Source organism: Vicugna pacos, chromosome 12 (genome assembly GCF_048564905.1).
Source record: "Vicugna pacos chromosome 12, VicPac4, whole genome shotgun sequence".
Taxonomy (NCBI): Eukaryota; Metazoa; Chordata; class Mammalia; order Artiodactyla; family Camelidae; genus Vicugna; species Vicugna pacos.
The window spans coordinates 29,159,992-29,173,159 of record NC_132998.1 but is presented as its reverse complement, the minus strand read 5'-3'; the positions used below and the strand labels follow the sequence as shown (position 1 = coordinate 29,173,159).

The window sequence follows — 13,168 nt, the reverse complement described above, 5'->3', positions numbered from 1 at the left end:
TGATTGTTGGCCATATCCAGCTGAAATGTTTTAATCAATATATTTACTGAATAAAATGTAATATTCCCTGTTCTTTGAGAAATAGCTTTAGTGAAACTTGTTTTCCTATGTCCAAGACCCAAACATACTAAATTATGAAAATGTTAAGAACTAAAACTATAAGAAGCTTTCTGAAAAAAAAAACATAGGGGAAAAGTTTCATGACTGATTTTGCAATGATTTGTTGGGTATTACCCAAAGCAGAACCAACAAGAGAAAAAAAAGACAAATTGGACTTCATCAAAATTTAAAACCATCTGTGCCTCAACGGACACTATCAACAGAGTGAAAAGGCAACCTATGGAATTGGAGAAAATGTTTATAAGTTGTATATACGACAAGGGATTAATATCCAGAATATGTAAAAAGCTACAACTACAATCAACCCCCCAAAAGCAACTGGATTTACAAGTAAAGGACTTGCACAGACATTTCTCTACACAAATGTTCAATAAGCACATAAAGAGATGTTCAACATCATTAATCGTTAGGAAAATGCAAATCAAAATCACAATGAGATACCACTTCACACCCATTAGGATGGTTTCTATGAAAAAATTAAAAATAACAAGTTTTGGAAAGGATGTGGAGAAACTGTAACACTTGCGCAAGCTCTGGGAAATATAAAATGGTATACAGCTGCTGTGGAAAACAGTATAGTAGCTCCTGAAAAAATTAAATGAAATTACCAGATGACCCAGCAGTAGAGGAGGTCATCCAGAGGATGTTGACCACTCAGTGACCTGGGAGCTGGACCTTGGAGATCGGAAGCTGCTCACCCTCTCCCCTGTCCTTGGAAAGTGCATTCCGCTTGCCTTCCCAGAACTCGAAGCTGCCCCAAGGACAGAGCCTTGAGATAGCAAGATGTTGCCGAGACCATCTGGACAGTATAAGCGACTGAACCCTGTTAAGGCTTCTATATAAACTTTTAAGATTCTGGCAGGCAGGCGTGGAGATCTATTCATCTTGCAGCCTCTGTGACAAGCCTCATAGGTAAGTTCCCTTGCTTATTAAAACTGCCACTTACCAATCTGGCATGATCTGCCTCTTTCTTTGGTCTCTCTTTGCCCTCCGTGTACAGAGGCGGGTTTCAGATTACACCTGCAGAAGCTCTCGAAGTTATGAGTCTACACCAACAGTTCGACTCTCAAGAATGTGAGAGGATTTCGATCTAAAATGGACCCGGAGGACACAAAATGGAGAATCTCACGCATGTGTCCCTGGAAGAAGAGAACTTGAGAACTGAGACTGATTTCCAAAAGACTGACCAGTCAGCATCCGCCAAGAATCTCTCCCCATCTTCAAGCCACCAAACTCGCTGCTTGGACTCTGGCTGGACTCCCCACTCTTTGCACTCCTTACTGGTAAATACAACCCACCCCAAATCCTCAACAGACTCACCTGTGGCTTGTACAGCATGCATTTCCCGAATTGCAATTCCTCTGCTATTCCTGAAAAAACTCAATTTCTGCTCACTTGAGCTTGCCTCAGTTTACCTCTTTATTTAAGTTGACAGCTGTATATCCAAAAGAATTGACAACAGGGACTCAAACAGGTATCTGTAGACCCATTACTCTTCACAATAGCCAACAGGTGGAATCAATTCAAGTGCCCATCAGAGGACGAATCAATAAACAAAATGTGCTGTCTACATACAATGGATAATTATTTCAGCCTTAAAAAGGAAGGAATCTCTGTCACATTCTTCTACAGGGAAGAACCTCGAAGACATTCTGTTAAGTGAAATAATCCAGACACAACAAGTATTGTGATTCCATTTATATTCAGCCCCTAGAAGAGTCAAATTCACAGAGGCAGATAGTAGGATGGTAGTTGCCAGGGGCTGGGGGGTGGAGGGAAGGGGGAATTAATATTTAATGGGTATGGAGTTTCGCTTTAGGTTGAGATGAGGAAAAAGTTCTGGAGATGAATAATGATGCCCAGGCCTCTCTCTCTGGAACTCCAGGCTTATTTATTCATTTGTTCCTTAACATCTCCAATTGGATATCTAATAGTCATCTTAAACGTACAATATCCAAAACTGAATTTCTCAATAGTCCCTTGCAAAATCCTGCTTTACTCACCGCACCCCCCACCCTGCCTCAGGGGATAGCAACTTTAATCTTTGAATTTCTCAGGCCAAAAACATCGGAGTCATCCTTGACTCCTTCCTTTCTCACTCACCATCCCCATGCAAACTACTGACAAGTTTTGCTGGCCCTCTTTGTGAAACAGATCAAGAATCTGACTCCCTCCTCACCACTTCCATGTTCTCACCATGGTTCTAGCATGGTTTGTTGCAATAGCCTGTTGAGAAGTCCTTTCACTTACTCCTCCAAGGTCTGTTAGCACAGCAGCTGGGACGATGGTTTCCCAATAAAAGCCAGATCACATCTTTCCTCTACTCAGAACCCTCCAATATTTCCCAGAATCCTCACCAGGGCTCTTTACCGTCCATCTCCCATTACCACTCCCACCGAAGGGCCTTTGCTCTTTCTGTTCCCTCTGCTGGAAATACTTCTCTTGGATGCCACTCAGCAAATCCCCTCGCCAACTTTGAGACTTTCTCGTATTTCACCTCCGCAGGGAGGATTACCTTGACTTCCCTACTCAGCCTGCCTCTCCTCGCTCTCCAAACCTCTTCACTCAGCCCTGCCGTCTCTGTCTTAAAATTCTTAACAATTTTTTTCACAAAGGGCCCTGCATTTTTGTTTTGCACTAAGCCCTGCAAGTTATGTAGCCAGCCTTCCTTAAAGATCTCCAGTTGCCTCTGTCTTTTTGATTTGTAAAACAAGGAAAATAATAGTAACTTTCCCATAAGAATTTTGAGAGGATTAGATAATACATGTCAAGTACCTGGCACATTAATGCTTATAAATTCATTCAATATAATCTACTGTTTGTTGACTGGAGATCAGACACTGTTCTAGGCAGTGGAGGAATGCCTAGGAAAAACTGCTCTCACAGAACTTGCATTCCAGGGTGGGAAGAAAGCCAGTAACAAACAAGATACTATCATATGGGATAAGCACCACGTGGAGAACTAAAACGGGGTGGTGTGATGGTGGCTGGAGGACCACATTTGCTTACGTGATCGGGGCAGCTTCTCTCTGAAGTGACATTTAAGTGAGAACTGATGGCAAGAAAAAAAAAATCAACTGTGCAAAAATCAGAGGGGAGAGCATTCCAGACAGGGGGAAGAGCCAAAGATGGAAACTAACTTGAGGTGTGGGAGACACAGTAGAGAGGGAGGATGGGAGCTGAGTGCCTTAGGGAGTGCTTCAGGATGAGGCCAGAGAGGAGACCAGAGCCCACATCAGGTGGTACCCAGAGCCACAGAGACGACTTGGTGCTTGGTTAAAAGTGTGACGGCAATTCATTCAAGAGTTTTAGGCTGGGAACACGTGGTCTCATTCATATGTTTAAAAAGTAACTCTGCTGTTTGAAAAACAGTTTTGGGGGGCAAAGGTGGAAGGAGGGAGGTCAAGCAGAACACTACGACGTTACTATAATAATAAGCAAGAGATGATGGTGGCTTGAATCAAGGTGATGGTACTAGGGATGGAGATAGTGGTCAGATTCTTGACAGGATTCTTCCCAAAGGGGGAATCAGTAGGAATTGCTGGTGCTACTGGTGGAGGAAAAGAAAAGAAACAAAAATGGCTCGAGCAACTGGGTGGATAAACGTTCAGGATGATCAAGTAAATACCAAAAAGCATTATGTAAATACCAAACAATTACTACCAGCTATTAATTAGTTGACTCATACTTAATCCTAATTAAGAATTAGGATGTTATCCTGAAATAACAGCTTAACCAGAAAGGTGCCCTGAGGATGATGAGTGCCCAGGAAAGGCTGGTTGATGGAATGAATGAGCTGGGCAGGAGGGAGATTGCGGATAGGGAGGTAGAGCGAGAAGCAAACAGAAACTGTGCCTACTTGACAATTCTGCCTAAAGCAGGACCTGCTGACTGGTCTCCACAAAAAGGAAAAACAAAATCACAAAAAAGAAAGTTCGCTGCATGGAAAGATTTAGCCTAACAAAGGAAAAGGAAAGGGCCCAGGAGGACAGGAATACATGTGTTTGGATGCATCCCCTGCTTGGGAGAGCTGACTCCTGAAAGGGCCAGGATCTGATGAGTATGCAGGAAACCCTTTTGCCCTGCCAGTTCCTAGTAACAACCGGGTGCATTTATTTACTCCCTCAGAGCACGACGCAGAGGAACCAGGATGGGTGTTCAGGGCCAGGTGAAGGCATGCACGTTTATTTATCCGTTTGTTCAGCAGAATGGAGGGGCAATGCTGTGACCCTGGGGTATGTGCTACCTGGACACACAGCATTTCAACAAAACTGACAGTCTCTTGAGCCCTGGTATCTTATAATCGCAAGAATAAACCTTCCTGTAAATTCAGCCCCTAGGAATAGTAATGAACTAAGAGGGTGCCTCTCTATGAAGATTAAAGTTTAAAATATTTTCTTATCATAATTAGTGCTAGCCAAGCACATGTAGGGCACACTAGGTGCAGCTGCCAGTATTAGTCCATTTTTCACCTAAAAGAGTGGCATTTCATATAGTTCATCCCGATATTTGCCTCTGTAAGCTGATGAGACAGTTTAGGCAAAATACCACCATGACAATAAATATTTGCCTAATTATATCCCCACTCCCCTCTCCTCAAAATCCTTGAATGCTTCTTTTTCCTTTGAGAAAGTAATGTTGAGGGATTTAAGCAATTACAGATTACTTGGGGGAGAAAGTAATTTACCTATATTCCCATGAGATGCACCCAGAATTCAAGTCAAGCACCAAACATGTTCAAGACTTAAAGAAATCTGGAGGGAGAGGTATCTCCTCAGGGTGAGAAATGTGAAAAGAAATACTTCACAATCCTGTAAATGTGGAGAAGCAGAGTGAATACCCTGTCATCCAACCCCCTTGTTTTATCGTAGAAGCTAAAGGGCTTGCTCAAGGTCAGGGTGAGTGGCCTGGGGCAGGACTGGAACACGATCCTTGTATGTATTGAAACCAATACTCATCACATATGGTAAAAGTCTGGGACTTTGTGGATGAAAACCACTTTGTTTGTAAGAAATACAAAGCTATTTAACCCAAGTTACAAGCATTTGATTTCCTAGATATCCAAGTAATAATCCAACAGAGTAAGATGTGGAAAAACTCACCAAGACACAGGACATTTTAGAATAACTCCTTCAGAGGAGGATGCAATAGCAGAGCTGAGTGTGGCATCAGGAGCAGAAATAACTGACTTGGGCTCAGGGAATGTAAAGAAAGAAGAGTATGTTTTAATAACGGTTTTCAGGGGTGTGGTACTTTACTTGAATTATCGAGCCTGTTTATCTCTGCAGCTGAGAAACTTTCACTTCCGGGAGTTATTCTGCCAGATAACTGCACTGAGTGCTCACTCATGTTAAGCACTCCTTCAGATGTTTGAGATACATCAGTTTAGTAAACAGACAATAGTCCCTGCCCTAAATGAGCATATATTTAAATCAGGGAGATAGGCAGCAAACAATAAACATAACAAACAGAGAATTGTATGGTGATGTGGAAAGTGGTATGTGCAGGGGAAAAGAAAGAGATCAGGGTAAGAAGAAACAGGAGGGCTGGGGTGGGGGTTTTCAGCAGAGCAGTCTGCACAGATCTCAGGAGAGGGTGGATTTGAACAAGGGCTGGAAGGAAATGGAGTTAATCAAATGGCTCTTTAGGAAAAGATCGTTCCAGGCCTAGACTAAGTCACTAAGGTAGAGGCGTGCCTGGCAGATGTGTGCTTCATCATGTGCCCTGTAGAGCTGGTGTGATACCTGTTTCTGGAGCATGGCTAAGTCCTTCATACACAAGAGGAAGCCTCCATCCATTCAATTTGTCCATGTCATGCTATGCCATGGACAACAAGACCAGTAGATCATGCAATGGACCATTGGAAATTGGTGACAATTTCGATTCTGGCCCAAGTGTGCCTGGGGTTGTATGCATCTCAACCATATTCTTTACATTTTCTCTTCAGAACTTCTGTGGTCATGGCCCTGTCTCATGTGACAACAAACAGGACTCAATTCAGTTCAGCATTTTAATAATCAAATTAGATGAACCACAGATAACCCATTCATTAGCTTCAGCATCAGATACCAGAATGGTGGTCTATCTTCACAGGCAAAGCATATAAGTAGAGGAGGATTACCTGGCAGCTATTACTAGCTCATGCTAACTTATTGACACTGAATAAATCCCTCAACTCCTTTATACCTCCATTTTCACATCTACCAAATCAAGACAGTACATTTTTCCCAGTCTTATTTCATTCTTATTTTATTATTTGTAATAAAGTTTAACCAAGATAATATGTGCAAAAGTATGATAAAAGTTATAATGCACAATGCAAGGTGACTTACCCACTCCCATGTCCTCAGAGCCCAGTACAGTGCTTGACATTCCATAAATGTCTGTTGAATGAATAAGTGTGAGGGCAACCAAAAAAAAAAAAATCATCCTATTAGACGTGACTTATGTCTACACATCAAGGTATGTGGGAGTATTTGGGACAACTAGCTACCTAAATCAGGCCAAATAAAATAATATTTACACTTGAAGACTTTCTATACAGAACTTATTTCAAAATGTGATATTAAACTATAGACTACTCTCAGTTTAGCCTGTTAAGTCCTTTGACTTAGAAAAGCGCAAGATATTTTTATCCAAAGCAGGGAAGAAAGAAGGGCAAAGAAGAAAAGAATTCACTATTTCTCAGCAGATGGGTACAAGAAAGAGATTTTTAAAAAATCAAGAGGAATGTGGCTTTCTTTTTAACAATTTCTATATGTGGAGTTAAATAGCTGTTGAATTGTTTCATTGTTGCACTAACACGTGAAAGAGAGAAGAAAATATTTTGTACTCTGGCCAAGATGTTTCACATGCCAAGAATTCTACCCAGTAACAGTAAGTACACACACAAAAATATCCAGGAGAATCAACAGCAAGCTATTCGCCTAATAAAACTGGGTTTCACTGAAAATGCCTACTCAGTATTAAATCCACGAGCTAAGGCAAAAAAATACATCTCTTCTCCTGGGAGACTACCTTTAATACTACTTGACATTGTGAACTGAGATTTTTAAAGTCTGCTTGGTTAGTTCTGTTGGCTCCACCTAGGCCAGAATTTAAATTTTATTAAGGACTACATTAGGCTTAGAGGGGTCTGAGTAGAGGGTGAGAGGCATTTCCAAATAGTTCCCACTGATTTTGAGACCACGAATAATCATTAGTTAAATCCATTTCACCTATAACCTGCCTTCACGGTACTTTTAACTGGGGCTACAAAAGACTCACCTGTCCTCCAAGACGCAAATACCCTAAATAAGAAGTTCGCCCTGGTTGTTTTCCATCAATTTGGAGTCAGCTGCCTCTACGGTGAACTAAACTGGATAAAACCGGATAGGACCGCCAACCCTCCAATTGGGCATGCGCGAGCGTCCTCCTCGTGACCTTTCCTGCGTGCAGAAGCTGCGTAGCTGAGTTACACCTGCGCAGAAGGACAATTATCACACTTTTCTCCAATCACGTTTCCCCATGATTCCCCACGCCCCGCCACGCCCGCCACGCCCGCCACGCCCGCCACGCCCGCCACGCCCGCCACGCCCGCCACGCCCGCCACGGCTCAGATTACCTTGCTGCTTTAGGCGTTATCCTGTAAACACCCGGGGCCCATTGCCTTCCGAGAGGTGGAGTTGAGGTGTGTTCTCTGGTTTTCTTGCTTGGTTGCCTTGCGAATAAACTTTTTTTTTCCCTGCAAACCTCAGCATCTCAGCATTTTGGCGTGCTGTGGCTCGGGCAAAATGAACCTGGTTCGGTAACGACTTCTCATATCGGAAGTTTTCAGGGATTTATTGTTTTCTATTTTCTATGTTTTTACTTCCCAAAGTACCGCTTTTAATTTGGGAAAATTTATTGGATTTGTTGAAACTACATGAAGCAAATTTTTCAATTTTCTAGATAGCTACTCAGGAAGAACCAACACCTAGCTGGTGTTCTGAGATCTTTTTCTTCTTCAGTCTAGCAGAAACTGCAGAAGAAATCTTAACCTGAAAACTAACATCAGATCCCCGTTTCTAGCCTTTCTTTCTCTCTGCAAACAGGTTTGTTCTACTTCAGAAGCACAGGCTCTAACCCTGTTGGCATCTTACAAGGCCTGCAAAGGAGGTGAGTATCAGTCGAGGAGGACATGAGGAAGCAGTGAGAGGGAAGAGTAAAGCCATTCCAAGGTCATAGTAACTGCCAACAGCACAGGAGGGGTTATTGGAGTGAACAAACCACCTGCAAATATTGTTGATTAAAAACTCTTATCTTAAAACAACTGTGAATGGTTATAGACAATACCTGAAAAGAAATACGGACCACAGTAAAGAAAATGATATCTCAGCCCATGAGGGACACACAGATCAGCAAAATTGGCTTAACTCACGACAGAGGAAATCCAGACCCTCCTCACAGCTACACTGCACTAAGAGTAGAGATTTGTGTAGCTGTTGTATATGACATTAGCATAGTTTAACGATATAATGGTTAAGAATGAGCACCCATGATGTGCTAGGCACATTTTAGACACATGTTCATTGCAGGTGCATTGCAGGGAGGCAGAGGTGGGGATTTGGAATAACTTGAAGGACCTTTGTTCATAGTAATCAAACAAGTCTAACAGAAATTTATAGAACTATTCAATTTCTAAACAAAGACATGTTTAAAAATGTGTTTCTAATGCAAGTAATTGATAGTGTATGAACAGGTCCTGGACCACAGAATCCCTATGGCCTCTGGTAAGCTAGCTTATGCATCCTACCAATTTAAAAATAAAATAATCAACCTGCTAAAGTCTAGAAAGGGCAATAGAACATAGATCTGGAGGTGCTGAGGTTAGTTTGCAAAGTGAAAGTATCTCGTGGCCTAAAAATTTTGGAAATTACTGCTTTAAGCAAAGTTGAACTGTTTTTGTTTGGTTATGTTCCCTAATATTTTGCTACAGGACTTCTCAGAACCTTTAATGAGCTAATTAAGTATAGTCAATTCATAAGAAAGAGGCATTAGAGACAAGGTTTTTCCAAATTATCTACTAGAATTCTTCCCCAGCAGCCCCTGCAGCATCTTCCACAGCTATTTAGGAAATGCAAATAAGGGTTCACTTTTTTTCCCCCAGGAATCTAACCCATTCCAAGGCCCAGATATCATCCATGTTCTTCAGAGAGAAAAGAATCAGCTTCCAGCTTCTTTCACTTGTGTATTAAGGTAACACAGCTGCTATAACAGAAAAGCCTCAAAGTCTCATTGACTCCACAGAATAATTTTCCCTTAAGCAACGGTCATCCATGAAAGTGGAATCACCTAGGAAGCTTAGAAAAATAGTACTTCTGTGCCTCACACCCCAGATGTTCCGGCTCATTGTTCTGGAGCAGGGCAGACATTGGAAAAAATTTTTAAGCTCCTCCAAGATTCCAAATCAGATTGAAATCCACTGAACCAAAGGATTATAAGAATTTAATCATCTTCTCATTCAGGCCTCTGGGTTAGCCTCTGAAAAACATATCTATACTAGAAGCTTCTTAGGTTATTGGTCAATGTTATGTAATGTTTCAGAAATTCAAAGAGAAAGATGTTTCAGAGAAAGGATTATTTAAACCAAAGCAAGTCACTGTTACTGCATGAGTCTCCCAGTGTCATGAGATGTACCCTTATAATCCTGTCTTGTTGATAAGCCCAGACTTCATCCCTTGTGCTCAGCCTGACACTTTTCCATCATGTCAATGGGGTCAGAGAGCCACCTGCTACTTACTGAATATTGTTTAGGGATATGAAGGTAGTGGTTAACAGTACTGGCTCTGGAGCCCTCCAGTTTAAAAACTGGATTCCCCACCTACTAGCTGTGTGACCTTAGAAAAGTTGCCTAACCTCTCTGATGCAGTTTCTGCATCTGTAAAATGGGGAAAACAATCCTATTTCACCAAGCATTATGAGAATTATGCAAGTTAATCCATGGAGAAGTCTAGAATAGTGACTAGCACATAGTAAGTTTTCAACAAATGTTGGCTATTGTTATTTTTCTTATTTTCAAATGTAAGTCTCTGCTCTAGGCTGCCAAGAGTACAGAGAAGATGAAGGCTAGCCCACCCCCTCCTCAAGATATGCACAATTGGATATGAGACAGATATACATACCAGCAAATAATGATAGATGTGACTTTTGTAGCATGGTGTGCTGGGGTGGGGGGTCCTCCAAGGAGTAGAATAGGAAGCCTTCCTGGAAGGGGTGCTATTAGATCTGAGCTTTGAAGGGTAGGACAGGAAGCCTTCCTGGAAGAGGTGCCGTTAGATCCAAGCCTTGAAGGGTAAGGTAAGACCTTTAGACTCAATTATTTGCTGCTGAAGTGACCTGGAAGAGGGCAAAGGATGAGTTGAAAACCCAACTATTAGCATCTGCAAAGAAACATTTCTTTGTGGTAGGGTTTTCCACCACCCTCCTCCAAGTCATGACCCAGGCCTTCTACAACATCCTCTCCCTGCGTGGAATTATACCCATTCCTGGGCATGCTCACATATACTGCTGGATGGCAAGCTTGGACCTTTGCATTCAGAGAAAGAGGCCTGTGCTTTTCCTTGGTATGGTTGTGTAAATGTTGGCAGGGCCTGGGTCCGGGGGTAGGCAGGACCAGAGGCGGGATGGGCAGAGCACTGGGAGGCAGGAGCTTTTTCTTGGGAGTTTCAAAAGGCACAAAAATTCCAGACCGTGCCTCAGCCTCTTCAGGATATCCTGTCATTCAGTGAGGACATGTATACGGTTGAGAGTGGCCAATTTCACCACGACCCCTAGGTGGGCCATTTTTCCTGTCTAGAGGCAGCTCTCACATATCATCTGCCTCAGTCTAGGAAAAGAAGGGGAAAAGATTTAAAAGCAAACACTGAAATGAGAAAGAATTCACTGGTAATTCATCAAACTAAGTTAAAGTAGCTAAATAGTTCTGACAGGTACCTGACGTGGAGAAGGAGAAAATATTTCCTCACCATGCTGCAAAATTTTATACTCTTCTTTTTCGGATTGGTGGTACAAAATCTCTGTTCCCCGCCTGAAACTACGGAGCAGGTAAGATGAAACTTGCATTTTTAAAAAAAAAAAGTGTTAATTTTCATGATTGTGTTCAAAAGCTTTTTGCTTTCCTATGCTGTCATGGGCAAAGAGAGCTATCTGGGCTTCACAAAATAAAGAAAGCTTGTGGGAGTAGGGTCCTAATGGTGATCTGTCTGAAGATCGCCCAGTGGATTCTTTTCCTGTGTTAAAACGCCAATGTTGGGATGTCTGATTTAGTGCTAACTTTCCTCTATCCGTTGCGGATTTTGCTATGCCTTTTTTTTTTTTTTTTGGTGTGTTTTAATAGTCTCATCACTCTGAATACCTCCTGCTGTATCATTGTAAATGTAGAAAACAACAATGGCTGTAGAGCTGAGTGGGGAGACTCTCTAGGGAATTCCAGGTTGGGTGATGCCTGACTGAGAAACACCGTGTTACAAAGTACAGGAGGAATTCACCCCTCTACCTACCGCAAGCCATAGTAAGAGCGCCAGGTGCAGCCGAATCGGTAGCCCTTGTCAAGTACACCAGCACACCTGCCTGTCCAGCAGGCTCACATGAGTTGTCATCATGGAGCAAGTTCAGTACCAGCTCAGCAGCAAGTCCAGACTAAAGGACGGTAGGTGAGCAGCAATGTGGGTAGTTTATTTAAAATGCATTTCACAGTGTAGGATTTCTGCCCCACTAGTACTAACATGTAGGTACGATTCTGCATCTGTGCCAGGCCAGTTTTTATCAATGCTAGTTTTACTCCAGTTGGCTGTCCTCCGATAATGTTTTTCACTAAAACTTTGGAAGATGGTATAACAATTAACTGCTCCTGCTCTGAGGTTAGATAGGGGTGAGTCTAAACTGGGGCTTTTCCTTAACAGCTATCTCTGAGGACCAGTCACTGGGCTCCACAGTCCCTCTGAGCTTCAGTTTCTCCCCTCCCGGTGCTCCACAAACAGCAGTAATCCTCATCCTTATCACCACTGAGTGCTCGCTCTAGTACAGAAGTCAGGCCTTGATATTTAGAGCTGAGTTTACTTTTCAAGTGGGACTGTATGAGACAGAGATTGAGCCGTCCCATTTGAAAAGGATAATTTTAAAGGTCAAGGGGATTTCCTGAAAGGAGAGAATTCTGACCTAAGAAAGAAAACACAAAGCAATGTCACTCCATATACATACCCAAACGGGAAATCCTGCTTTTAAAAAAGGTAGAGGTGCCCTGACCATTACAGGTAGTTAATTCAAATTCTATCTGAGAATGGCTTTTATTATTTCACAAATAACATTCCAGTGCTATTTTGATTCATAACGATCACCCAATGAAAACTGCCAGAAAAGGCAGATTTTATTTTCTACATACCACACTGTACAGGGTGCAGGGAAGAGCAATAGCTGATCAAGGAATCAGAAGGCCACTAACTTACAGGGTGACCTTGGGCAAGTCACCAAACCTCCCCTCACCTCAGTTTTCTCCCCCTAAAATGAGGATAATGGAAAAAAATAAGGAATTCATTCGAGATTGTGCACTTAGCAAGATGCAGAGCTTGATTCCAAGCTCAGGTCTTTTTGAGTCCCAAGTTCAGTGTTTCTTCATGATGCAAAGCTGCTGCTTGGTGGGAGAGAGAGGAAGGAAACTTGGGAGAAAAATCCATGAAGGATCAGTGCCAACATCATGAACAGAGGGATCCCAAGACAAGGCCAAATTGTGTCTGCATTATTCATTTTAGCAGCTAATTCTCTGCTACCTGATGTTGCTAAGTGACTATTTCTAGTGTGTCTGTGTGATTTCCCACCAGTCATTCATTCAATCAGCAAATATTTACTAAGTACTACTACGTGCTAGACACTATTCCAAGTACTTAGGGAAATGCAGGGGACAAGACAGAAGATCGCTGCCCTCATGCCCACATTCTAACTGGACTGCAAACATCTTTGGAGCAGGAACTGTATGTTCCATGGCATTTAGCACCCAGACTAGACTATTCCTATGGAATCAATGCTGAGAGAA

The 13,168-nt window shown here is 42.3% G+C and overlaps 1 protein-coding gene and 1 long non-coding RNA gene across 2 annotated transcripts in view; both read left to right on the top strand.

Moving 5' to 3' along the window:
* The first annotated feature begins 7,708 nt into the window (after nucleotides 1-7,708).
* Nucleotides 7,709-9,329, top strand: LOC140700182 (uncharacterized). Its single transcript, XR_012078470.1, has 3 exons — nucleotides 7,709-7,789; nucleotides 8,193-8,256; nucleotides 9,248-9,329. It is a non-coding gene; the product is annotated as an uncharacterized lncRNA (long non-coding RNA).
* Nucleotides 9,330-11,004: 1,675 nt separating this feature from the next.
* Nucleotides 11,005-13,168, top strand: part of STAB2 (stabilin 2) — a 133,352-nt gene continuing 131,188 nt past the window's right edge. Inside the window, exon 1 of the mRNA XM_006205893.4 lies at nucleotides 11,005-11,184. Coding sequence (XP_006205955.2) covers nucleotides 11,107-11,184 — 78 coding nt within the window. The 5' untranslated portion in view covers nucleotides 11,005-11,106. The remainder of the gene's footprint in view (nucleotides 11,185-13,168) is intronic.